This window comes from Narcine bancroftii, chromosome 1, assembly GCF_036971445.1.
Source record: "Narcine bancroftii isolate sNarBan1 chromosome 1, sNarBan1.hap1, whole genome shotgun sequence".
NCBI classification, from domain to species: Eukaryota; Metazoa; Chordata; class Chondrichthyes; order Torpediniformes; family Narcinidae; genus Narcine; species Narcine bancroftii.
The window spans coordinates 322,408,256-322,433,242 of record NC_091469.1 but is presented as its reverse complement, the minus strand read 5'-3'; the positions used below and the strand labels follow the sequence as shown (position 1 = coordinate 322,433,242).

Below are 24,987 nucleotides of genomic sequence, written 5' to 3'. Positions count from 1 at the left end.
ATTTAATTTTTCTTTAATATTCTTTCTTTTTTCTTTCTTTATGGCTCTCCTTAGGAGAGTTGGCTGAAGGGGGGGGGGGTCCTTTTCCTTTTTTTTTCTTCCCTTTTCTATATATTAAAAAAATGTTCATGTTTATGGTTAATTGTTGTATATGTCATATATTATTTGTTTTTTGAACGAATAAAGTTTTAAAAAAAAGTTTTGACAGTAGTTTGCTGATCAGATTTACTGTTAACACTTCTGAGTAATTTATAATAACCCTTCGAGAGTCTACTACATATTGAACTATATATATTTTTAATAAATGTGCATATAAAAATATTAGGGTAGTGGTTAGCGTGACGCCGTTACAGCGCCAGCGACCGAGTCCAGGGTTCAAATCCCGCGCTGTCTGTAAGGAGTTTACCCCAGGGGCTCTGGTTTCCTCCCACCCTTCAAATGGTACCGGGGGTTTGTAGGTCACTAGGATGTAATTGGGTGGCATGTGCTCGTGGGCCAAAAGGGCCTGCCCTCGTGCTGTATGACTAAATTTTAAAGCAAATTGTATGTACCGCATATGTTTCATTTGTCAGTGTGTCTGCAGGATTTTGGACTGAAGAGCAGAGAATGCTGAATCATCGGGTTGCACTTATACAATCGGATGTTTATGAACTTAAGTTTAAGTTACATTGCATTGCACTGCATATAAGATGACAAAAGCATTTAATGAATGCTCAGTAATTAAAGTAATTACAAAATTTATAATGAAAACATTTGCAGTCAATATAATTCCTTTTTCTTCTAGAGAAAAATGTTGTTATGTATCGAATCCTCATCTAGCAACACTGAAGGAGGATATTTTATACCATTTTGACCTTGGTACCCGAACTCATGATCTTCCTGCCATGTTTGGTGATATTAAGGTAGGATATTGGTTTGATTTGCTGACAGAACAATGTGTTTTTTTGTGGAATGATGAAGAAAATAAAAATATTGCTTTTCTGCTAGTTTGTATGTGTAGGTGGAAGCTCGTGGCGCATGAAATCCTTCGCTCTGTACATGAATGAGCTGTTGGGATTGGGACACGAGGCTGCTGACATTCGCAATATCTGTGCACAGACTGACCGCTATTGCATGTACAAAGTGGGCCCTGTCCTGTCAATCAGTGTAAGTAAATATAAAGCAGAGTGAACAGGGTTAATGGTTCTATGTTAACAGTTGGTTAGCTTGTCAGTGTGGTAATACAGTGGCTTGAAGCAGAAGTCTTAGACACCTGAATTCAGAACCCGCTGTAGAAATTTGTATTCCATTAATATACCAGAAATGTGAAAAAAATTGCAATAAAATAATGGGGTTTCAAAAGCAGAACACAAAAAAAAATCACAGTTTTAAACTAGTCTGGTCTGTGTGTGTGACTCAAAGTCTGCCACAATGTGGTTGGTTCTCAACTGTATTCAGTTACTGATGTATTCAACTAGACCACTCACTTGACAATGTCCAAGCCACCAAACGTAAATGAGGCAAAGTTGCTCCTTCAGAACTTCCAACTTGGACATGCTGTCCCAAAGACCAGGCAAGAACAAGCCTGCGCCGTGTCTGCAGAATTGTATGTTGTGAAGGAAGAATCCATGCACAGTTATAGCCAGTCCAACTAGGCTAGGCAGACAGGCCAGCATGGGCGGGACAGTGATGTACCGATGCAAGCGGAAAGCTCTGGAAGCCCTTGTCATTGACACCAGACTCACAAAATCTCACATCATCAGGACAAACATTGGCGAAGAAACTTCCTCCTGCTTACTTAACATCTTCCATCAGCAAATAAATTACCCTTGTCCTGTGGTGATTCAAAGTTTGAAGTATCACTGAAAGCAGTGAGGAAACAGAATATTCTTTGGGCAGTGGACTTCAGCAAGGTTGAAGGAGGCATCACTAATGACCAAGCTGTTCTTGTGCTGAAGAACATGGATACCAGATTGAGTCCACTGTAGTTAATGAGTGAACCAGATCGAAGGGTAAACTTCCTTAGTCTTCTGTCAATCAGCGGTTGAGACATCTGTCATGATAGAATTAGTAGAAGTGATTGCAGCACAATCCTTTGGAGACAAAGCCCGGGGCTCGTGGTGAACACAGTTTAGTGCTAAATAAGAACAGATCTGGATTAATGAGTTGGATTATGGAATGAATGGCTTTGTGGCCAAGTTGGCAGATGACACAAAGGTAGTGTGGAGGAAGTGAGGAGGCTGCAGAAGGACTTGGTCAGATTAGGAAAATGGGCAGAGAAGTAGCAAATCAAATCTAATGTTGGAAAGTGTACCATCATGCACTTTGGCAGAAAAATAGATGGGAAGACTATTTTTTAGATGGGGAGAAAATTGAAAATACCAAGATGCAAGGGATCTGGGAGTTCTTGGGCAGGATGGCCTCAAGGTAAACTTACATCTTGAGATGGTGGTGAAGAAGGCAAATGCAATGCTGGTGTTCATTTCGCAAGGAAGAGGGATGTGATGTCAAGACTTTGTAAGGCCCTGGTGAGACCTCACTTAGAGTATTGTGAGCAGACTTGGGCTCCTCATTTAAGAAAAGATGTGCTGACATTGGAGAGGGTTTGAAGGAGATTCACCAGGTGTTAGGTCTGCTTTGTTCAAGAATGAATGAGTCAGACACCAGACTGAGTCGAAATCAAGGTTCTTTATTACCGGATTGTAACACTTACAACTAACAGTGTTAGTTGGAGAAGGCGCATTCTCCTGATATCAGCAAGTGGTGTTTTTTTTTATACCTACTTAGTATAATACATACATACTTAGTAAATTATCATACCATTACACTGTCCAATGAATAAGCTGTTGCTCCCCTTCACTGTTAGTCTGCTGCTCATCAGCTTGTTAGTGCCAAGCTTATCTTGAGTGTACAAGGTCACATCTACATTCTGTTACTCCTTAGTACTGGGTGACTCCTTTTCCGGTCCCATCTCATGATGTTTTTACCTTACACAGGATGATTCAGGAATTGAGAGTATTTGACAGCTCTTGGCCTGTATTCGTTGGAATTTAGGAGAATTGGGGGGGGGGGGGTGGTGGGGATCTCATTGAAACATTTCAGACGTTGAAAGGCATGGACAGAAAGGTTGTTTCTCCTGGTGGGAGAGTCTAGGACAAGAGGGCACAACTTCAGGATGGAAGGGTGTCTGCTTTGAACAGAGATGCGGAGGAACTTCTTCAGCCAGAGGGTATTTGTTCCCACTGGCAGTTGTGGAGGCCAAGTCATTAGGTGTATTTAAGATAAGTTTAAGATGTATTTAAGATAGATTCTTGATGAGCCAGAACATCAAAGGTTAAGGGGAGAAGGCCAGGTAGTGGGGCTGAGTGGGGAAAATGGATCAGCTTGTGACTGAATAGTGGGGCAGACTCAATGGGCTGAATAGCCAATTTCTGCCCCTATGCTCTGGCAATGATATGAACAATAGTTGAGGTGGTAATGTACACTATAACATTCTGTGACCTCATGAACTGGCAAATTCCAAAATTTTATTGTAATCAAGTCAGGTAATTCCTTAGTTCAGTTAGGAATGGAGAATGGAGTCAACATTTACTAGAAACTCAATTAAATTAGTCACGTGTTAACATAGATTCTGCAGTGACGAAAACAGGACCGAGGCTGGGTGTCCTGTGGCAAGTGATTTGTCCAAGGATCCAAAATATTTTTCTTTATGACTACCAGTAATGTCCCTTTCTACAGACCCTCATCACTTGGACTTTGTGTCCCAGTTTTCTGGGACCACCAACTAACGCATAGTTTGGTTTCTCAGGTCTGGTTTTATAACCAACCACCAACTGGTTTGTACTCCTGTTCGTACTGTACAGTTTTCATCAGAATCAGGATTTATTGTCATGAACCAGTCATGAAACCCAGTGTTTTTGCACCAGCATCTTAGTGTAAACATTCAGATTATAACCATCTGACAACATTACTACAAAATAAAATTAAAAATAATGGTGCAGAAAATTCAGGCAGGGTCTTTGGTTCATTGATTATTCAGGAATCTGATGGCAGTGGGGAAGAAGCTGTCCTTGTGCCGCTGAGTGCTTGTCTTTAGGCTCCTGGACCTTTTCTCTGATGGTAGCAGAGTGAAGAGGGCACAGTCTGGGTGGTGGGGGTCTTTGAGTATAGAGACTGCTTTTTTAAGACAGTGCCTCATGTAGATGTCCTCGATGGAGCGAAGCTGGTGCCTGTGATGTCGCAGGCTGAGGTAACAACCCTCTAAAGTTTATTCTTGCAACCAGCCATAATGCTCTCCACGGTACACCTGTAGAAGTTTATGAGTCTTCGGTGAAACAGCGAATCTCCTCAAACACTTCACAAAGTATAGCCTCTGGCAAATCTTCTTTGTGATGGCATCAACATGGAGACTCCAAGACATAAAGTGACATCAGTTTGTGTGTGTCCAATGAGCAGCAAATATCTCTCTGAAACCAACAAGAACCTTCCTGAGCAGTAACCGTTTAACTTTAAGCACCAAAACCTGGTGAAAATTCATAAATGTTAAATTCTTGCACAGTCTAAGAATTGCCTGTTACCGGTAAACTTGGAGAAGTGAGAAGTGAATGATTGGACTATTAAAGCAAAGAACTTTCCTGAACATATACACATTACATACACATGCGCTTAGAATTAGAAGGGGGTTAAGTTAATAGTAATAAGTTAAAGTTTGATCCTGTTTGTATGTTTAAAGAAAATTAAAAGCAACTTTTCTTTAAGTAATAATTTGTCTTGGAAAATTTCTATTGCTTCTGGGTTTAGGGGTCCTCTGGGCACATAACAATACAAACTCTTTTCAGAGAGTGTGGAATTCGAACCCCCAACCCGATGGCTGGCACTGCAATGCATTATGCTAACGCATAAAATGGTTGTGAAAGGTTTCAAATGCCTGGCATCTAATGAGTTAAACATATCAGTTGACCGCGAATGCCAAAGCTCTCAATGCTTATGTAAAAATAACACATTCCTGCAGAGAGGACTTTATTGATGTGAACTGTGTTGATTTCTCAGTGATTTAGTTGGTGACCCACTGCTGATATGCTTTATTACTTGATGACCAAATATAAAAGTATCAACCTGTTCAATCAAAGCGTCTGCGATCTGGTGCCCATTTTGCTCAGGGGCATTTGAATTATTAACGTTGTTAAACCAGTATGGATTAGCTATTTCTGATGCTGGACAAGGGATAAGTGCAAATACCACAACCGTAAAGTAACTTTAAAATTCTGCTTTGTTTCAGCATGGCATGGGTATTCCTTCAATTTCAATCATGTTACACGAACTCATCAAATTGCTCTATTATGCCAAGTGCTCTGATGTCGTTGCCTTTCGGATTGGAACATCGGGTGGAATCGGTACAGTAGAGCGACGACTAAAATGGTTGTAAAATCAGATAAGACAAAAACAAACCAGAATAATGCGGGATCTGGGAAAGGGTCAGACCGTTAATGTCTTATTCAGTGCAATAGTTTGGATAAACACAAAGCCAAAGAAGATGAAGGACATGGGTGCGGTGCTATTTTTTTGGGTGCCCAAGCTCACCAAAAACAGAAACAGAGATGCCTGGCGCCACCCCCTCAGGTGCCGGAGTGGTGCTTCTGCAGCACTGCACCCCTGCTGAAGGACAGAGGGGTCATTGAGCCATATTAATGAATGGAGGCCCAAGACTGGATATTTTTGAACTTGCAAGCACTGTTTAAAGTACCATGGGTGGAGACCGTTTGGGTCGGTTTAAAATTTTTTTGTTGGAGAAAGACATGGGATTAGGAGCGTGCTGAAGGATGTGAGCAAATACCTTTGAGGAAATTGATCAGAGATAGGCTTCTGACAAATTGGGGATTGAAAGGCCATTTGAAACATCAAAGATGCAATTGGAGACCTTACGTAGAAGGAAAGATCAAACGAGGATGGGAGAAAAGAGAATCAATCCTATCATGTCAGTAAAATGAGTTATGTTCCTCTGGATGATAAGAATGTCTTTTTAAATAAGTGGACTTAAATAGCACAGCCATAAAACAAACTACTAGGGAAATTCAGCTGGTCGAGCAACGCCTACAGAGGCAAAGGGACGGTCAAGTTTCGGGCCAAGGGCCTGCGTTAGGACTGAGAGTGTAGAAGTAAGATACGCAGTCTATTAGAAGAGAAAGGGATGGGGGGAAAGACAGAGGTTGGGAGATGATAGGGGGAACCAGATGATGTGGAGATGATGGGCAGGTGGAGCCAGTGGGCAGGTGGTACAGTTAGTGCAACACCATTACAGTGCGAGTGACCCCGGTTTGAATCACACACAGTCTGTAAGGAGCTTGTATGTTCTTCCTGTGTCCACGTGGATCTTCTCCTGGAGGCTCCGGTTTCCTCCCATCCTTCAAAACGTACCAGGAGTTGTAGGTCAATTGGGCGTCATGGGCTCATGGGCCAGAAGAGCCTGTTGCTGTGCTGTATGTTCAATTTTTTTAAGAAAACAGAAGGATGTTGGTGGTGGTGGGGGAAAGGAAGTTGGGGGTGGTGGGGGGGGAAGGGAGGTTGTATTGAGACAGGCTGGAAGGTAATGTAAGAAAAAAAATAATAGGGAGATAGAGGTGAGTGGGTGTGGGGATAGGAAAGGTAAGTCAAGAGAAAATAAACACTAGAATATGAAGTCTAGGAGTTGGGATGTTATACTAAGGTTGATTAAGATATGAGTGAGGCCTAATTTGAGTATTGTGTGCAGTTTTGCCCCCTAACTACAGGAAAGATGTCAATAAGACTAAAATAATGCAGAGATGTTGCCAGAACAAGGAAAGATTAAACAGGTCAGGATTTTATTCCCTGGAGCGTTGGAGAATTGGGGGGGGGGGGGGGGGGAGAGTGTCTCCCTCTCCCTTCATCTACTCCACTGTTAAATTGCTTCAGAGCATGCTGACTTTGAAGAAGTTATGGGAATTCCATGAGTCCCGCTCCTACTGTTCTCCCACTATTGATTCGGCTGCTGTTCTACTCGTTGACGCCGTTGAAAGATTCGCAGACACGTCTTCTTCAACAGTAGACGTGCTCACTTGTATCCTGTTCCAAATGGTTTCCAGATCCAGTTTCAGATCCAGTCAGTAGCTCGGGTATTCACCACTTCCAATAATTTTCTCTGCACATTCTATGATCACCACCCCACTCTCACCCCCACCCCACCTCTCTCCCTCCCCCTCCCCTTGTGTAGATGGTGGAAATACTAAGATTTCAAGAGATGAATAACTTGCCACAGGGTATACAACCTCTGTCCAGTATTTGTATATTGTCCCAATTGAGTTTTTAGTAACTTTTTCCTGGTGGGAGCAGGGTGAAGAGGGCATGGCCTGAGTGGTGGGGGTCCTTGAGGATAGAGACTGCTTCCTTAAGGCACTGTCTCTTGTAGGTGTCCTCGATGAAGTCTGGTGCCTGTGGTGTCACAGGCCGAGTTCACAACCCTCTGGAGTTTTTACTTATCCTGAGCGTAGGCAACTCCATACCAGGCAGCGATGCTCTCCTTGGTACACCTGTAGAAGTTTTCGAGATTCTTCGGTGAGCTACCAAATCTCCTCAAACCCCTCGCCAAGTACAATCATAAATTTCTGGAGATTCATGGCCCTCAAGTCTGTGCCATCTCTTTCAAAGAACAGTCAGTCCCACTCCTCTTTTTTTTAAAAAATCCAAGCCCTTTTCAATATTTCTTCCCGTCTCGCACACATCATTTTCTTTTGAAAGGATGATTGAATCTCAAAACGAGGTTTTGGTTTTGAGCTGTCTTTTCTTTTGTAATTCCAAGGTGTCCAGCCAGGTGCAGTTGTGGTCACCAGAAACTCAGTGGATGCTTCCTTCCATCCTCATTTTGAACAGAATGTGTTGGGGACAATTAAGGCTTACCCAACAGCACTAAGTGAAAGCCTGGCACAAGAAATACTTCAATGCAGCAAGGAAATTAACAGATTTGACACTATCCTCGGGAATACCCTCTGCACATTGGATTTCTACGAAGGTAGGAAACCTGCTCTTAAAGCATACTTGATTTTATTGCAGCTTTTCATTGGATATATCATGTGAACTGCAGCAAAACCATTCAATATGTGTGAAAGAAATGTGCCTATATCACAGTATCAGATTAGATTTCAACTGAAATATTGTGGATGGTTCTAGGCCCCACACATTTCAGGAAAAAGCATCAGAAAGATTTGAAAGGTTTGCCAAGATGTCATTAGAGTTAATAGACAATAGGTGCTGGGGTAGGCCTATCGGCCCATCGAGCCAGGACCGCAATTCATTTAGATCATGGCTGGTCTCCCACTATCCCGTCCCTGCCTTCTCCCCATAATTCCCCTGTCCACTAGAACCTTATCTAACTCCCTCTTGAACTTCCCCGGAGAACCCACCTCTACCACGCTCTGCGGCGAAGTGTTCCACAGACTAACAACTCTCTGGGTAAAAAAAATTCTCATCTCTGTCCTAAAAAACCTTCCTTGTCTTAAACGATGGCCTCCAGTCCTAGTCTCCCCCAACATCGGGAAAGTTTCTATCATGCCCAATCCCTTAATAATATACAACCCCAGTTTATCTAACCTTTTGGCATTCGCTGATCCTGCCATCCTGGGAACTAACCTCATGAATCTACGCTGCGCTCCCTCAATAGTGAAAATGCCCTTCCTCAAATTAAATGACCTGAATTGGACATAATACTCCAGGTGTGGTCTCACCAGGGCCCTGTACAGCATGGGGTCTTCAGTTATAAAGTTGTCATTGGAAAGGGTAGATATTAACTAAAATTAATCTCATCATAATTTTTTTAATGATGGGTCTTTATTTAGGTTAAAGGTGAAAATAAACATTTCTTCATGTGTATGAGTCAATAACCAGAGGTTATATATTTGTGGTACTGCATGCTAGACCTCAAATTTATATCCACTGGTTATTGACTCATACATAAACACAGTTAAAGCACTAACTGCTTTTTTTGTCTTCTTCCTTGCCATTGGTATTGTGATAAACATGGGTCACTGAGGCAGGAGCATCAATTTATTTGGCAGGATCTGTAGTCACAAAGTCAGGATGGGGCATCGGTGGATATTTTAAACAATTTAGACATATAGCACGGTAACAGGCTCATGAGCCCGTGGTGCTCAATTTACACCCAATCTACCTACAACCACTGGCACGTTTCAAACGGTGGAAGGAAACCAGAGTTCCCACAGACACGGGGAAAATGTATAAACCTCTTACAGACAGTGCGGGATTCGAACCCCGGTCCCAATCGCTAGCGCTGTAAAGGCGTTGCACTAACCACTACGCCAACCACCTTGCTCCTTGGCTCATCCTTGAAAATGGCATGCATCAGCTAGGTTTGATCAAAGGGTGATCCACTATCAGGGTGATCCACTATCAGGGCTGGCTGAAGTATTTAAGATGAAGAACTATGGTCTCATAGGTCTCAAGGCTGAAGTCCACTGCCTTGGGTATTTCCCATTACATTTTTTGTGCCACTGAAGCAGGCCCAATATGCTTGGAAGAAAATTATTCAGGGTCTCACGTTTGGATAACGCCTTCATGAGTTAGTTCAACAAATACACAGTGGACTTGGAAGGGACGTTACAGTCTTTACAGAATACATGTTACACCCTTAATATTCTTAAAGTCAAATAGTATGTAGCAAATATAAAGGTACATAACCAACATCTCAGGCTTGAGCCCTTCATTGAGTTAAGTTTGAAAGGTTATATACCTTTACCTTTTCTATTAAAAGACCACTGTTTGTTTGGCCAGCTGAGTTTCTCCAGCTTTGTGTTTTTACTTCAACCACAGTGTCTGCAGACTTTCCTGTTTTACTTCTTTAATATTCTTCGTGTTTTTTTCATATAAATTGGTGGGAGGTTGAAAAAGACTCCAAAGAACTGAGATAGAATTCCTTATCCTTTATATTCCCATCTTCTTGAGATAAGCTGCAGTATTTCAAGAGATTATTTGATCGTTTTTCTACCTTTCCTTTGGGTAATGATACTGAAACTGAGTTTATTGTCATACCAAGAAGTGCAATGTATGTATGCACTGAAATTCTTATTTGCTGCAGCCAGACAGGTACTTTGCAAAGGAAACAACTCCAATGGTAAACAATAAATGATCATGTGGAAAAAAAAATAAAACACAGGTGACATTTTGAGAGTACAGAGTTTGTATGTTCCTGTCAGGATCAAAGGCAAGGTTAGTAGGCATAGGGAACCGTTGATTTTGAGGGACATTGGGGATCAGTTCAGAAGAAGAGAGAGGTGAACAAGGAGTATTAAAAAAAACTTAGGGAGGCTAAAAGAAGACAGACAATGTGAAGCAAATTCTTAAGGGTTTCTACAGGTATATTGAGTGCAAAAGGATAGTCAGGGACAAAATTAGTCCCTTTGAAGATCAGAGTGGTTGGCCTTTTAAGGAGCCAAAAGAGATGGGGAGATCTTAATTTAAAAAAAATCAATATTCACTTAGGAAACTGGCACAGAGTCGTGGGAAATAAGGAAAACAAGTAGTGAGGTCATGGAACCTATACAGATTAGAGAGGAGGAAATGCTTGCTGTCTTAAAGCAAATAAGGGTAGGTAAATCACCACGGCCTGACAAGATATTACCTCGGACCTTGAGAGCTGCTAGTGTAGAAATTGCAGGGGCTCTGGCAGAAATATTTAAAATGTCCTTAGCCATGGGTGTGGTACCACAGGATTGGAGGGGAGCTTGCATAGTTCCATTATTTAAAAAAGGCTCCAAAAGTAAATCTGCAAATTATAGGCCAGTGAGCCTGACATCACTAGTAGGTAAATAATTGGCAGGTGTTCTATGAGATCAGACATACCATTATTTGGATAGCCAAGGACAGATAAGGGATAATCAGCATAGCTTTGTGTGTGATAGTCGTGTTTAACCAAGCTCATAGTGTTTTTTGAAGAGGAGACCAGGAATTTTGATGAAGGAAAGGCTGTAGATGTTGTCTATGTGGACTTTAGTAAGGCCTTTGGCGAGGTCCCACATGGGAGGTTAGTTAGGAAGGTTCATACTCTAGGTATTCATGGTGAAATAGTGAACCGGATTTGACAATGCCTGGATGGGAGAAGCCAGACAGTAGTGGTGGATGATTGCTTCTCAGACTGGAGGCCTGTGACTAGTGGTGTGCCTCAGGGAGCAGTGCTGGAACCATTGTTATTTGTCATCTATATCAATGATCATGTGGTCAATTGATTCAGCAAGTTTGCAGATTGATTTAATAGAGGTGTTTAAGATTATGAAAGGGGATAGACAGAGTAAATGTATGTCGGCTTTTTTCCACTGAGGGCAGGGGAGATACAAACCAGAGGGTTTAGGGTGAAAGGGGAAAGGTTTAGGGGGAACATGAGGGGGAACTTTTTCACAGAGGGACTGGTGGGGTGGTGTGGAAAGAGCTTCCAGCTGAAGTGATGAATACAGGCTCAATTTTAACATTTAAGAAGAATTTGGAGAGAGGAATGGAGGGCTATGGGTTGAGTGCCAGTCAGTGGGACTACGATAAAAGATGGTTTGGCGTGGATGAGAGGGGCTGACGTGGCCTGCTTCTCTGCTGTAATTGTTCTATGGTTCTATGGATGCTACTTGACCCACTTAGTTCCTTCTGAAATGTTTTTTTTTGTTCCAGATTCCAGCTCCTGCAGTGTTTTGCATTGTCATTAATTACGTTATGCTCTTCCTTCAAAGTGGACAAGAATGTCTCACATAAGCCAGTCCCACCAACTCCCAAACCCATGAAATACAGACATGCAGCACAGTAACAGGCCATTTCGGCCCATGAGGTCGTGCTGCCCAATTTACACCCCATTAACCTGCAACCACCAGTACATTTCGAATGGTGGGAGGAAACAGGAGCCCCTGGGGAAAGCCCACTCAGACACGTACAAACTCCTTACAGATAGCGTGGGATTCGAACCCCTACGCCAACCTCTTCTTCAACAAGATCAGCAGGCAGATGGGTGTCACCTTCCACAGATTTCCCTTTAGGTTTCATTTTGCAGACAGACGTTAAAAACATCGCTATTTCTTTGGCATTGCTAAATCTATACTTCTTTCATCCATAACTTTCTGGGAATATCCTTGTAGAAAATCTGCCGCAGTTCAAGAAGGGCTTTACTGCCATGTCCTGAAGGGTTATTATGAATTGATAATGCTGAATTTGCTGGGAATGCCCAAATCTTTGAAAATTACTAAAATATTAAATATTTAATAAAATATCTTATGAAATAAAATATGAAACAGGTATATATTACAAGGATCCTATAAATTCAAATAAAATTATTTATTTCTAATTTTAAATGGGCATAGAATTTTGAAATTTATCAGAATCCCACATTTAAAAATAGTTTATTTGGGTAAGGGAGATTGATAAGCAGCAATATTGACATTGTAAATTAACAAACTTCTGCAGATGTACTGTAGAATGTATGCTTACCAGATACATCATGGCGTGGTATGGTAACTGAAATGTCCAGGAGTGGAGAAGACTGCAGGAGGTAGCTAGCAAAGCTCATCACAGGGCTCTGACCTCCCATCCATGTGATGCACCAGCTCAAGAAGACAGCCGACATCATAAAGGACCCAATCACCTCAGTCACGTCTTCTTCTTGCTGCTACCTTCGGGAAGATGGTTCGTAAGCCTGAGGCCCAGCACCTTGAGGTTTAAGAACTGTTTTTTTCCAACAACAGTCAAAAGCTTTGCCCTTGTCTAAGCTGACCAGGCAGGTGTCCACCCACCTGTCCTGCACCTCTGCGACAGTGTCTCTGAACAGCCCAAGGCTGTCAGAGCTTTTCCTGTTAAGGTTGGTGAGGTTAGGGTTTGGGTTGGGGAGGGGGTGGGGCTACATGTCAAGATTGACGAAAGGGTACAGATTAATGTGAAGGTGAATAGTAGAGTTTAACGAGGGAACTTCTTCACACAGAGAGTGGTGGGAGTGTTGAACGAGCTACCAGCTGAAGTGGTGAATGTGGGCTCTGTCTTAAACATTTTAAAAGAGTTTGGACAGTTATGTGGATGGGAGAGGTATGAAGGGCTATAGACTAGGTTCAGGTCAGTGGGAAGAGGCAAAAAATGGTTTGACACAGACTAGAAGGGCCGAAGGGGGTCATTTCTGTGCTGCAATGTTTTATGGTAACTATCAGGCTCTTGTACCTCCCCTTACTACTCTAATCATAAACAAAAAATAGTGTCTGTACTACTAAAATTACTTGCACTATTCCAACTGTAAATATTCATTATTTATTGCTTTGTTACAGCAAATAAGGATTTTGAATATATATGTACATATACTTGTGTGTCTGACAATAAACTCATCGCCATTATGATTTATACCCCTTGCAAGAAAAGGTTACATTTCAGAGTTATTTTGCCACCAGAAACCCTGGGAAATTTCTACAGAGATGTGGTGGAAAGTGTGCTGACCGGCTGCATCACTGTCAGCTACAGGAACACAAATACCCCTGAGCGTAAAGCCCTCCAAAAGGTAATGGACACAGCCCAGGACATCACAGGCAAAACCCTCCCCCACTATCGAGAACATCTATGGGAATCGCTGCCGTCGGAGGGCAGCAGCAATCATCAAAGACCCTCATCACCCAGCACATGTTCTGTTCTCGCTGCTGCCATCAGGAAAGAGGTGTAGGTGCCACAAGATTCACACCACCAAGTTCAGGAACAGCTGCTCCCCCTCCACCGTCAGACTCCTCAACAACAAACTCAGTCAGAGACTCATTTAAGGACTCTTACTTATGCACTTTATTGATCTTCTTTGTTCTCTCTGTATTGCAGTCAGTTTGTTTACCTTCATTATCTGTTTACAGTGCTTTGTTTACATGTTTACCCTATGTACAGTTTTTTTTGCACTGCTAATTAGTGGTAATTCTGCCTCCCCCATGAAAAAATGAATCTCAGGGATGTACATGATGTCACATATGTACTCTGACAATAAACCTGAAATCTGAAATAGTTTGTTTTCGTCACTTCAATACATGCTGCAGATTAGGTTGAAAGAAGTGGCAAAAAAAAAAACTTGTTTGCAGGAAGCCTTGGACATTTCTGCAGTTATGTACACTTAAGCATCTCCAATGAAGCAAGTCCAATTACATGTTTACTGGAGGCAATTCAGGATCAGGGATTTATTGTCATGAACAAGTCATGAAATTCTGTGTTTCACAGCAGCATCATAGAGTAAATATTCATATTATAACCATCTTACAGTATTACCATAAAAAATAACAATAATACTGCACAAAATGTAAGGCCGTGTCTGTGGTTCTTTGATCATTCAGGAATCTGATGGCAGCGGGGAAGAAGCTGTCCTTGTGCCACTGAGTGCTCGTCTTTAGGCTCCTGTACCTTTTTCCCTTATGGTAGCAGAGTGAAGAGGGCATGTCCTGGTTGGTACGGGTCTTTGAGGATAGAGGCTGCTTTTTTAAGACACCACCTCATGTAGATGTCCACGATGGAGTGAAGTCTGGTGCCTGTGATGTCACAGGCCGAGTTAACAACCCTCTGGAGTTTCTCTTGTCCTGAGAGTTGGCACCTCCATACTAGGCAATGATGCAAACAGTCAGAATGCTCTCCACTGAACACCTATAGAAGTTTACGAGAGTCTTCAGTGACATACTGAATCTCCCCAGTCACCTCACAATGTATAGCCGCTGGTGAGCCTTCTTCATGAATGCATTGACTTGGAGGCCCCAGGGCGGATCCTCAGAGATGTTGACACCCAGGAATTTGAAGGTCTTGACCCTCTCCACTACTGAGGCCTCGATGAAGACTGGGTCGTGTTTCCCTGACTTCCTCCTGAAGTCCACAATCATCTCCTTGGTTTTGCTGACACTGAACACAAGGTCGTTGTTGTTACCCCATTCAACGAGCTGATCTATCTCCCTCTCCTGTACACTTCCTCATTGCCATTTGTGTTTCTGCTGACAACTGAGGTGTCATCGGCAAACTTGTAGAGGGCATTGGAATTGTGCCTGGCCACACAGTCATGGGTGGATAATAAGTAGAGCATCCTTGGGGTGTGTCTGCGTTGATAATCTGTGAGGAGGAGAAGTTGCTTCCAATTTGTACTGACTGCGGTCCTCTGATGAGAAAGTCAAGAATCCAGTTGTAGAGGGGGTGCAGATGCCCCCCTCTACATGCCTAGAGTTTGTACAATTTTGCATTTAGTAGACCTCACCCGTTAGGTGTGGTTTGCACTAATAAATATGAGGATGTCAATTGAATTGATTTGTTTCCATAGTTTGTGTTTAGCTTTGCTGTTGTTCCTTCTTTCTAATTTCCTGCTAGTTTTAAGTCTATTTGTGCTCAGCTATTCCAAACTTGACAAATTAAGCCCTTAGTATCTTACTTTTAAATTGAAACCACTTGAACTTCTAACGACACAGCATGGTAGAAGACCATTCTGGCCTGTGAAATGCGTGCCACCCCATGAAACCCAATTCACCCACCAACCCCAGACGTTTTGGAGAGTGGGAGGAAACCGAAGCATGTGGGGGAAACCCATGTATGTCACGGAGAGAAGGTACAAACTCTCCACGGAGTGTTGTCAGAGCGTGGCCTTGCTATTAGAGCAACTTTTGGACTGGGCTCTCCTTCATATGTTGTAGCTCTATGATGTCCAAAGTTCAGATGTATTGTCAGAGTACATACATGACATCACATACAGCCCTGAGATTCATTTTCCTGAGGGCCAGGCAGAATTTCTACTTTGCGGTTGTGCAAAAAAAAACTGTACTCAAAATACACGTACAAAAGAGAGAGTGTAAGCATTCAGGTTGAGTCGGAGGTAAAGAGGGAAAACACAATGCTAGCATTCATTTCAAGAGGAACAGAGCAGTGATGTGATTTTAAAAAATATTTTATTTGAAGTTGAACATCACAAATATAATAATAGGTACTACAATTAAGTACATACATAGTGCAATTAATAATTTATATATATATAAAAACCCAACCTCCCAACCAATACCCTCCCTCCTCCCTACCCCAACTACAAAGAAAGAAAAATGAGATCATTATCTAATACAAACAGTTTTAAAACTTGAAAGCTTCTTGTCTGCAGGAGCGGCAACATCCGCTGGAGCGGACCGAGACGTCACATTTTAACATCTATAGTTTTCAAAAATGGGCTCCAAACTGTAGCAAAGAAAAATATATTTATCTCTCAAATTATATGTAATCTTTTCTAAAGGAATTCTGACTTTCACTTCATTGTGCCATCTTTTCAACCCTAAATTCAAATCCGATTTCCATGTAATAGCTAAACATTTTTTAGAAACTGGCAATGATAAGTGCAAAAATTCAATTTGATACACATTCAATTTCAATCTTAAAGCTATTGATTTAATATCTCCTAGTAAAAACATTAGGTCAAAAGGTAAATTTATTTTTAATATCTGTTCTAAAAATAATTTAATTTGCAACCAAAAACTTTTAACCTTAGGACAAAGTGATGTGATGTTGAGGGTTTTATTGTGAATAGTTTTGGCCTTTTGATTTAACAATGGATGTGCTGACATTGGAGAGGGTTCAAAGCAGGTTCACTAGAATGATTCAGCGAATGAAAGGGTTATCACATGAGAAGAGTTTGACCACTTTTGGCCTGTTGAAATCAAGGAGAATGAAGGGGGAAGCCATTGAATCATTTGGAATCTTGTACTGTGTGGACAGAGTAGATGAAGAAAGGTTGCTTCCCATGGTGGGGAAAGTCTGGGACAAGAGAGCACAACTTCAGGATTGCATGGTATCTGTTTAGATCAGTGATGTGGAGGAATTTCTTCAGATCTTTTTCAGATTTATTGTCAGAGTATATCCATGACATCACATGCAACCCTGGGATTCTTTTTCCTGTGGGCAAGGAATAATTACTACTGACTGGCAGTGAAAAAAAAAAGGACTTGGTGTACAGAAATAAAAAAAAAGAAATGTAAACAAACTGACTGCAATACAGAGAGAGAAAAAAAGTCAATAAAGCTCACAAGTAAAAGTCCTTAAATGGGACCCTGATTGAATTTATTGTTGAGGAGTCTGACGGTGGAGGGGAGCAGCTGTTCCTGAACCTGGTGGTGCGAATTTTGTGGCTGCTGCCCTCCGACGGCAACGTTCCCTGTAGATGTTCTTGATGATGGAGAGAGTTTTACCCATGATGCCCTGGGCTTTATCCACTAGGTTTTGCAGGGCTTTACACTCAGGGGTATTGGTGTCCTCATACCAGGCCATGATGCAGCTGGTCACCACACATCTGTAGAAGGTTGCCAAGGTTTTTGATGTCCTCAAATTCCTGAGGAGGTTGAGGTGCTGACGTGTTGCCTTCACAATGACATTTGTGTGTTGGGTCCAGGAACGTTCCAAGGTAGTGACTCCCAGGAATTTAGATTTCCTAATTTTCTCCACCTCTGATGACCACCAATGATCACTGGATCGTACACCTCCGGGTTTTCCCTGCTGAAGTCAGCTCCTTAGATTTGGTGACATTGGTGCACCAGTCAGCCAAGTTTTCAATCTCCCTCCTGTATGCTGACGCATCACCCCCTTTTATAAAACCCACTACTGTGGTATCGACAGCAAATTTGTAGCTGGTGTTATTGTCGTACCGAGCCACACAGTCGTAAGTGTAAAGTGAGTCCAGCAGGGGGCTAAGAACACAGCCCTGTGGTGCTCCGGTACTGATGGAGATTGTGGAGGAGATGTTCTTATCAATCCTCGCTGATTTTGGTCTGGAGGTGAGGAAATTCATAACCCAATTACACAGTGGGGTATTGAGTCCCAGGTCTTGGAGTTTGCTGATCACTTGATCATCAGCTAATGTCACAGAGAAAATATTGCAGAACAATAGTAACATCTCAATAGAGTATGAGAAACGAATGGCAGGGAATGTACCAAGTGGTCAAAGCAGATCAGCATTTATTAAAGACAAATCCTGTGGTTTTTTTAAGATCATTTTTCCCCTGTGAGCCTTCCTTGACTTAAGTCCACCAAGGAAATGAATCATGTGAAGAATTCTATTTACTTGCTGCAGGCCAGGCCCGTTTAGATGGTGCATTCTGCCACTACAGTGCTGAGGACAAGATGAAATACCTGCACAGTGCCTACGAGGCAGGGGTGCGGAACATCGAGATGGAGTCTGCTGCATTTGCAGCTATATGCAATAGAAGTGATTTACCAGGTAAACGTGCAACACTTATCATAGGAATATTCTTCACAGAATAAATTTGTATTCACTTTATTGTAGATTAAGAATAAAATTATAAACAGGAAAAACAATTTTGCAACAGGTATGCTTCTGTGTTATTAGAATCATAGAACATTACAGCACAGACACCGGCCACTTCGGCCCTTCAGGTTGGTGCCCAACCAATTGTTTTGACTAGTCTCACTGATCTGTGCCAAGTTCATAGCTCTCCATGCCTCTCCCATCCATGTACATGTCCAAATTCTTCTTAAATGTTAAAAATGAGCCCGCATTCACCACCTCAGCTGGCAGCTCGTTCCACACTCCCACCGCTCTCTGTGTGAAGAATTTTCACCCTCATGTTCCCCCTAAACTTTTCCCCTTCACCCATGTTCTCTGGTTTGTATCTCACCTACCCTCAGTGGAAAAAAAAACAATCTACATTCACTCTGTCTATCCCCCTCATAATTTTGTGAACCTCTATCAAATCTCCCCTCATTCTTCTATGCACCAGGGAATAAAGTCCAAACCTGTTTAACCTTTCCCTGTAACTCAGTTCCTGAACTCCAGACAGCATCCTAGTCAATCTTCTCTGCCCTCTTTCTATCTTACTGATATCTTTCCTGTAGTTAGATGACCAAAACTCCACACAATACTCCAAATTTGGCCTCGCCAATGTCATACACAACATTACCAAAGCATCCCAACTTCTGTACTCAATAATTTGAAGGCCAATATGCCAAGATCTCTCTTTACAACTCTATCCACCTGTGATGCCACTTTCAGGGAATAAGGTATCTGTATTCCCGGATCCCTGTTCTACCACACTCCTCAGTGAGCTACCATTGACCATGTAGTTCAAATGATGGAATTACAGGCAAATTTAGCTTGTTAAAAGTGAATAATTATCATGTGGAAGCATTTTGTTTTTCTCAGAATTGAAGGCTTCTGTTTCAATGTAATTTACCATGTACCCAGACACAGATGTTTTTTTTTTAACATCCACTTTTCAGTGAATTAGGTCTAAAGCACATACAACAATCAAAAGAACCAGACGGGTCTCACTCACAAACTTTTTAAGTATTGAGCTTATAAGAGCAGAAGAAATCGTAGCAGGAGTCAGCCATCTGGCCTCTCGAGCCTGCTCTGCCTTTCAAAAAGATCATCGTTGATCTGGCCATGGACTCAGGTCCGTGTTTTTTCCTCATAACCTTTAATTTCTTCAGTATGGGGGAGAAAATAATCTATCTTTCTATTAAATGTATTCAATGAGGCAGCCACCTCTGCTCCCTTGGGCAGAGAATTCCAAAGAGCCAACACTCTCTGGGATAAACAGTTCCTCCTCATCTCATATTCATGTCTTTGAGGTTTGAGGTTGCGCCCCACAGTTCTTATCTCACCTACCAGTGGAAATAACTTTCTTGTTTCTACCTTATCTATGCCTTTCATAATTGTATGTTTCTATAAAATCCCCTCTTATTCCTCTAACCCTCTCATCTCCAGAATCAACCTGGTGAGCCTAATGTGAGGATCAGTTAGCGATTATCCATCCCTCAAATGCACTTATCCACATCTGAAATCCCAATCAGCCACATATTGCTGTCGCTAATAAATAACATTACATTTGGAGCAGTGGGAATAGTTAGATGCAGAAGCAGTCCATAGTTTCACTACCATCATGATTACCCCTGGATGACTTTTGCCCCGGCTCACCACCCCCCCTCCCCCATTTCCAACATGATGTAATTTCTCTTGCTGAATTGGGAACAGTCTTGTACTTTGAAACAGCAACCCAGAGAATCCCAGACACATGTAACATCCACCAGAGTGAACGCGATCACAACTGAACCTAGAATTAAGGGAATACATTTGAGTTAGGAATTCGACTGCCCATCAAGCATGTGTTGCATTTGGTCTTCCATATCAGAATTGACCCTGCACTATTAATGAGCAATTGTAATGTATTTAAAAGATGCCCGACACATTCTCTTTCACAGTAACACATATTAACTCCAAGTAATCCCCTGGATTGGCATTTTAATTCCACTTTTTAAAGGGAAGCACTGTTCAAAGTCATAATGCAACTTGCTTCTGAGAACAACAATAGAAATGGCAGTGCAGATATTGGAGAATGAAAATCTTGAAAAGCAGAACAAATTTCCAATCAAAAAGCATTTTTCTTCCAAGACCACCCTCTGCCTTCTTTCACCAAGCCAGGTTCAGATCCAATTAGCCAGCTTCCTTGGATCCCATGTCCCTTAACCTTCTAGACAAACGTACCATGCAGCCACCATTTTGGCAGCATTTACCACCCTACCTTCATTAACCTTCTTAGTCACAGTAGATTCTCAAAAAAGCCAATCAAATTAGTGGGACAGGACTTCCCCTGCACAAAGCCATGATGACTGTCCTTGCCTTTCCAATGATACCTAAATCTTGTACATAATGTACCTGCAACTGACATAAGGCTCAGTGATCCTAATGACCTGGGCCATCCCTGATATCTTTTGTAAGTAAATGAAAAACTCTGGTACCTCAACAACGTCAGATAATCTGCTAACTCACCTGTGTGTTTATTCAGGCAGGTTGAAATCAAAGATGGTTTTACCTGTAGCAAGGTGTTGGACGATGAAAGAAGGGGCCACTGGTGATGTGAGCAGGGTGCAGAATTAGCTATGATTGGATGAATGCACTTGGCCCTTACCCCTCTAAACCAGTGGTTTTCAAACTCTTCTTTCCACTCACATTCCACCTTGACTAATCTCTATACCATAGGTGCTCTGTGATTAGTAAGGGACTGCTTAAGGTGGGATGTGAGTGGAAAGAAAAAGTTTGAAAACTAGTTTTAATCGTACCTCATTGACTCATTATGTGCATGGTTTCAGAACTCCAAAAGCAATGGGCCACTGACAATTTTTCCCAAGCAAAATATTTCAGTAACAATTGGGTCTAGAGCAATAGTTCTCAACCTTTTTCCCCACTCACATTCCACCCTGAGTAATCCCTTCTCCACCTGCCTTTGCTCCCCACTCTCCCCATCCTTTTGTATGGATGCCTGCCGACATTCTTACATACCTTGAGGAAAAACCAGTTCTATATTTTTTTGTTGTTACATAAAGGACACCACTGAGCTTCTCCAGCATTGTGTGCTTTTACTTCAACCTCGGTGTCTACAGATTTTCATGATTTACTAGTGTGTCAGACTTGCCCATATTAGACCTCCCAAAATGCAACACCTCATGTTTCTCCGTATTAGATTCCATCAACCTTTCCTCGGTTTACCTGCCCCTGATTTTAAATTCATGTCAAAAATAAACATGCATTTACTTTATTAAATTGATTTGGTGCTTCTAATACTGATAATTGCCTAATGGTTCATTAAATGCAGCATAACATTACGCATTTAATTTACGAGGCATTTGGGGAATTTTGATATGCATTCAAGTGGTTAGCTTAACCTAATTCATGGCTTAAAAATGCTGTGAATGAATGGTGCAGAGTGTGGACCCAAACTTTGTTTCCCACCACACACAACAAAATCTACAGTATCCATCATTAATAGTAGCATTTCAGCTAAATTGAGGCCAGGATTTCAAATTTGTTCATAAAAGAGATGTTTCCTAGCCAAGACATAAAAGTGTTGGAGAAACTAATGCAGAGCTGGAGGATAGGGAGACAGAGAAGGATGAGAGAGAGGGACATAGGGTAAGAGAAGGATAGGGAGAGAGGATGGGGGAAAGAGAGGATAAGGAGAGAGGGATAGGGAGACAGGATAGGGAGAAAAAGATAGGGAGAGAGAGGGTAGGGAGAGAGAGAAGGATAGGGAGATAGGGATAAGAAGAGAGAGAGAGGGATAGGGAGAGAGGATAAGAAGAGAGAGGATAGGGAGAGAGAAGATAGGGAGAGAGAGGGATAGGGAGAGAGGATAGGGAGAGAGAGGGATAGGGAGAGAGGATAGGGAGAGAGAGGGATAGGGAGAGAGGGATAGGGAGAGAGGATAGGGAGAGAGAGGGATAGGGAGAGAGGGATAGGGAGAGAGGGATAGGGAGAGAGGATAAGGAGAGAAGGACAGGGAGAGAGATAGGGAGGTAGATGGATAGGGAGAAAGGGATATGGAGAGAGAGAGAGAGAGAAGGATAGGGAGAGAGAAGATAGGGAGAGAGAAGATAGGGAGAGAGAAGATAGGGGGAGAGAAGATAGGGAGAATCATATTCCACCTGGGTAGTTACAACCCAGAGGCATGAACAATGAATTTTCCAATGTCAGGTAACCCCCATCCCCCCTTCCTCATTCCACCGTTGTTATTTCTCCTTTACCTGTTCCTATTCTTCAGACTCCTTTCAGTACTTTGTTCTCACCCAGCCCCTGCCCACCCACCGGTGTCCCCCTACCATAGCCGTCTTCCACTCCATCTTTCTCACCTTCATTAATCCTATTACCTCTTTCGTGCGCCACAGACCTTCCGACTTCCTTTTTACCCCACCTTATTCTTGAAAAGGGATCCCAGCCCAAATGGTGGACTGTCCGTATCCCTCCGTGGATCTTGCCTGACCACTGAACCCTTCATTCCAGCACCTACAGCTTCAAGCGCCTCTGGTTTACTAGCCAACTGACTGGGCTTCTTCTTTGAGCAGGTGCAGTTGTCTGCGTGGCCTTGCTGGATCGACTGCAAGATGATCAAATCAACAGCTCCCACGAAGTGCTAATGGAATATCAGGAAAGACCTCAGATAGTGGTTGGTCGGTACATTAAGAAGAAAATCTGCAATCATTAGTGTTTACCCCTCCATGTAGGATGCTTCCCTCTAGATCAGCTGCCTTCTACACCCTCTCCAGCTTGACAATATCATTCCTGTATCATTGTGACCAAAACTGAACACGATAATCCATACTGGGCCTCACCAATGCCTTGTACACCTGCAACATGACCTCCCAAGCTCTAAATTTAGTACTCTTGACTGATAAAGGCCAATGTTCTGAAAACTTTTTTGAGCACCCTATCCACCTAGGATACCAGTTTCAGGAACTATGTTCCTGTAATCTTGGATCACGCTTTGCTGCAACACTCCCCAATCAATCGCTGTGTGAGTCCAACCCATGTTAGATTTTCCAAAATGCAGCACCTCACATTTCTATGTGTAGGATATCAACTGTTTCTCTGCCCACCTGCCCTTGCTTCCAATTTCATGTCAAATTAAACATACTTTGACTTTATTAAATTGATCTTGTGGTTCTAATGCTGATACATTTTTGTCAACCTTTTTGAGGTTATGCTGCTTTTTATCAGTAGAGAAGAGTTTGTACATTATGTCTGTGTTTTGAGTATTCTGGGGATAATCCAATAGTGTATTAGCTGCAGTGTGATCTTTAGTAATATTTGGTAACTAGTTATATTTCACGATGGCGATCATTTGAAAAAATAAAGAGATTAAAACACATCCATGAGTGCGATGATTTGAACTGTATAAACTAAGGATCAGGAAATTGCCCTCAATGAATTGATGATAACTTGGTATCTTGGTGTTTCCTCTGTGCAATTTATCTAATGTTTAGCAAAAAGATCTCAAAATTGCAAGTGAAAGATTTAGACCAATCTTTCTGGATCATTTTCACGACTTTAATAATCAACACACGAGAACACTGCCCCACTGACCAAGATCCCATTCCTAAGTTCTTTTATTTCTGACAAAGTTGTAGAAAGGTGCTAATAAATGTGCTTTAGTTATCCATCCTTTTATCACTTTTTATGTCTCATAGCACGTTATGGTTATTTATTTGAACTATTGTTGGTATCTATTATTGTTGTATTCCTGGGGAATCTGTCCTGGGATCTGTCCTGGGACCTCCATGCTGATGCAGTCACAAAGAAGGCCGCCAGTAGCTACTCTTTGTGAGGAGTCAGGAGATTTGGTAGGTCACCAAAAACTCTTGAAAACTTCTTCTCGGAGGGCATTCTACCTGGTGGCATCACTGCCTGGTAATGGAGGCACCAACACTCAGAACAAGAATAAACTCCAGAGGCCGTTAATTCGGCCTGCGACCTCACGGGCACTAGACTTCACCCCATTGAGGGCATCTACATGAGGCGGTGTCTTTAAAAAGTAGCCTCTATCCTCAAGGACCCCCACCACCCAGGCCAGGCCCTCTTCACTCTGCTCCATCGGGGAAAAGGTACAGGAGCCTGAAGACGAGCACTTAGCGACATAAGGACAGCTTCTTCCCCGCTGCCATCAGGTTCCTGAATGATCAATGAACCAAAGACACTGCCTGACTTTTCATGCACTAATATTGTTTTTTTTTAAATTTATAGTAATGTTGTAAGACAGTTATAATGTGAATGTTCGCTGTTATGAGTCCAGAGGACCCCAAAACCCAGCAGCAATAGATATACAGCACGACAAAGGGCTATTTAAACAAAAGTTGCTTTTAATTATCTTTGAACATGAAAATAGAATCAAACTTTAATTTATCTTTATCAACTCACTTAACCTACTTAACCCCCTTCTAATGCTAAGTGCACATGTGTGTAAGTTCAGCAAAGTTCTTTGGTTCACAGTCCAATCTCACTGGTTGCAGGCAATTCTTGTACTGTGCACAGAAGTTAACATTAATAAAGTTCACCAGGCTTTGGTGCTTAACAGGTAAATGGTTACCACTTAGAAGGGTTTTCAGAGAGAGAGTTTTTCTTGTTCCAGGAGATCCACAACTGATTCCTTTTTAATCAGCCACTCCAGTATTTTGCTGGTGAAATTTTCCCCCTTCAGGGTTCTCCAGATG

General features: G+C 42.1%; 1 protein-coding gene across 4 annotated transcripts in view; it reads left to right on the top strand.

Annotated features, from left to right (window-relative positions):
* upp1 (uridine phosphorylase 1) overlaps positions 1 to 23,935 on the top strand; it is a 59,230-nt gene extending 35,295 nt beyond the window's left edge. For 3 of the 4 annotated variants that reach the window (XM_069907242.1, XM_069907258.1, XM_069907250.1), the window contains exons 3-8: positions 785 to 902; positions 988 to 1,146; positions 5,258 to 5,372; positions 7,793 to 8,002; positions 18,059 to 18,205; positions 22,846 to 23,935. In XM_069907242.1, the coding sequence (XP_069763343.1) occupies positions 785 to 902; positions 988 to 1,146; positions 5,258 to 5,372; positions 7,793 to 8,002; positions 18,059 to 18,205; positions 22,846 to 22,985 (889 nt within the window). In that variant the 3' untranslated portion in view covers positions 22,986 to 23,935. The remainder of the gene's footprint in view (positions 1 to 784; positions 903 to 987; positions 1,147 to 5,257; positions 5,373 to 7,792; positions 8,003 to 18,058; positions 18,206 to 22,845) is intronic. The other variant, XM_069907269.1, reaches the window with a different exon arrangement.
* The last annotated feature ends 1,052 nt before the right edge of the window (positions 23,936 to 24,987 follow it).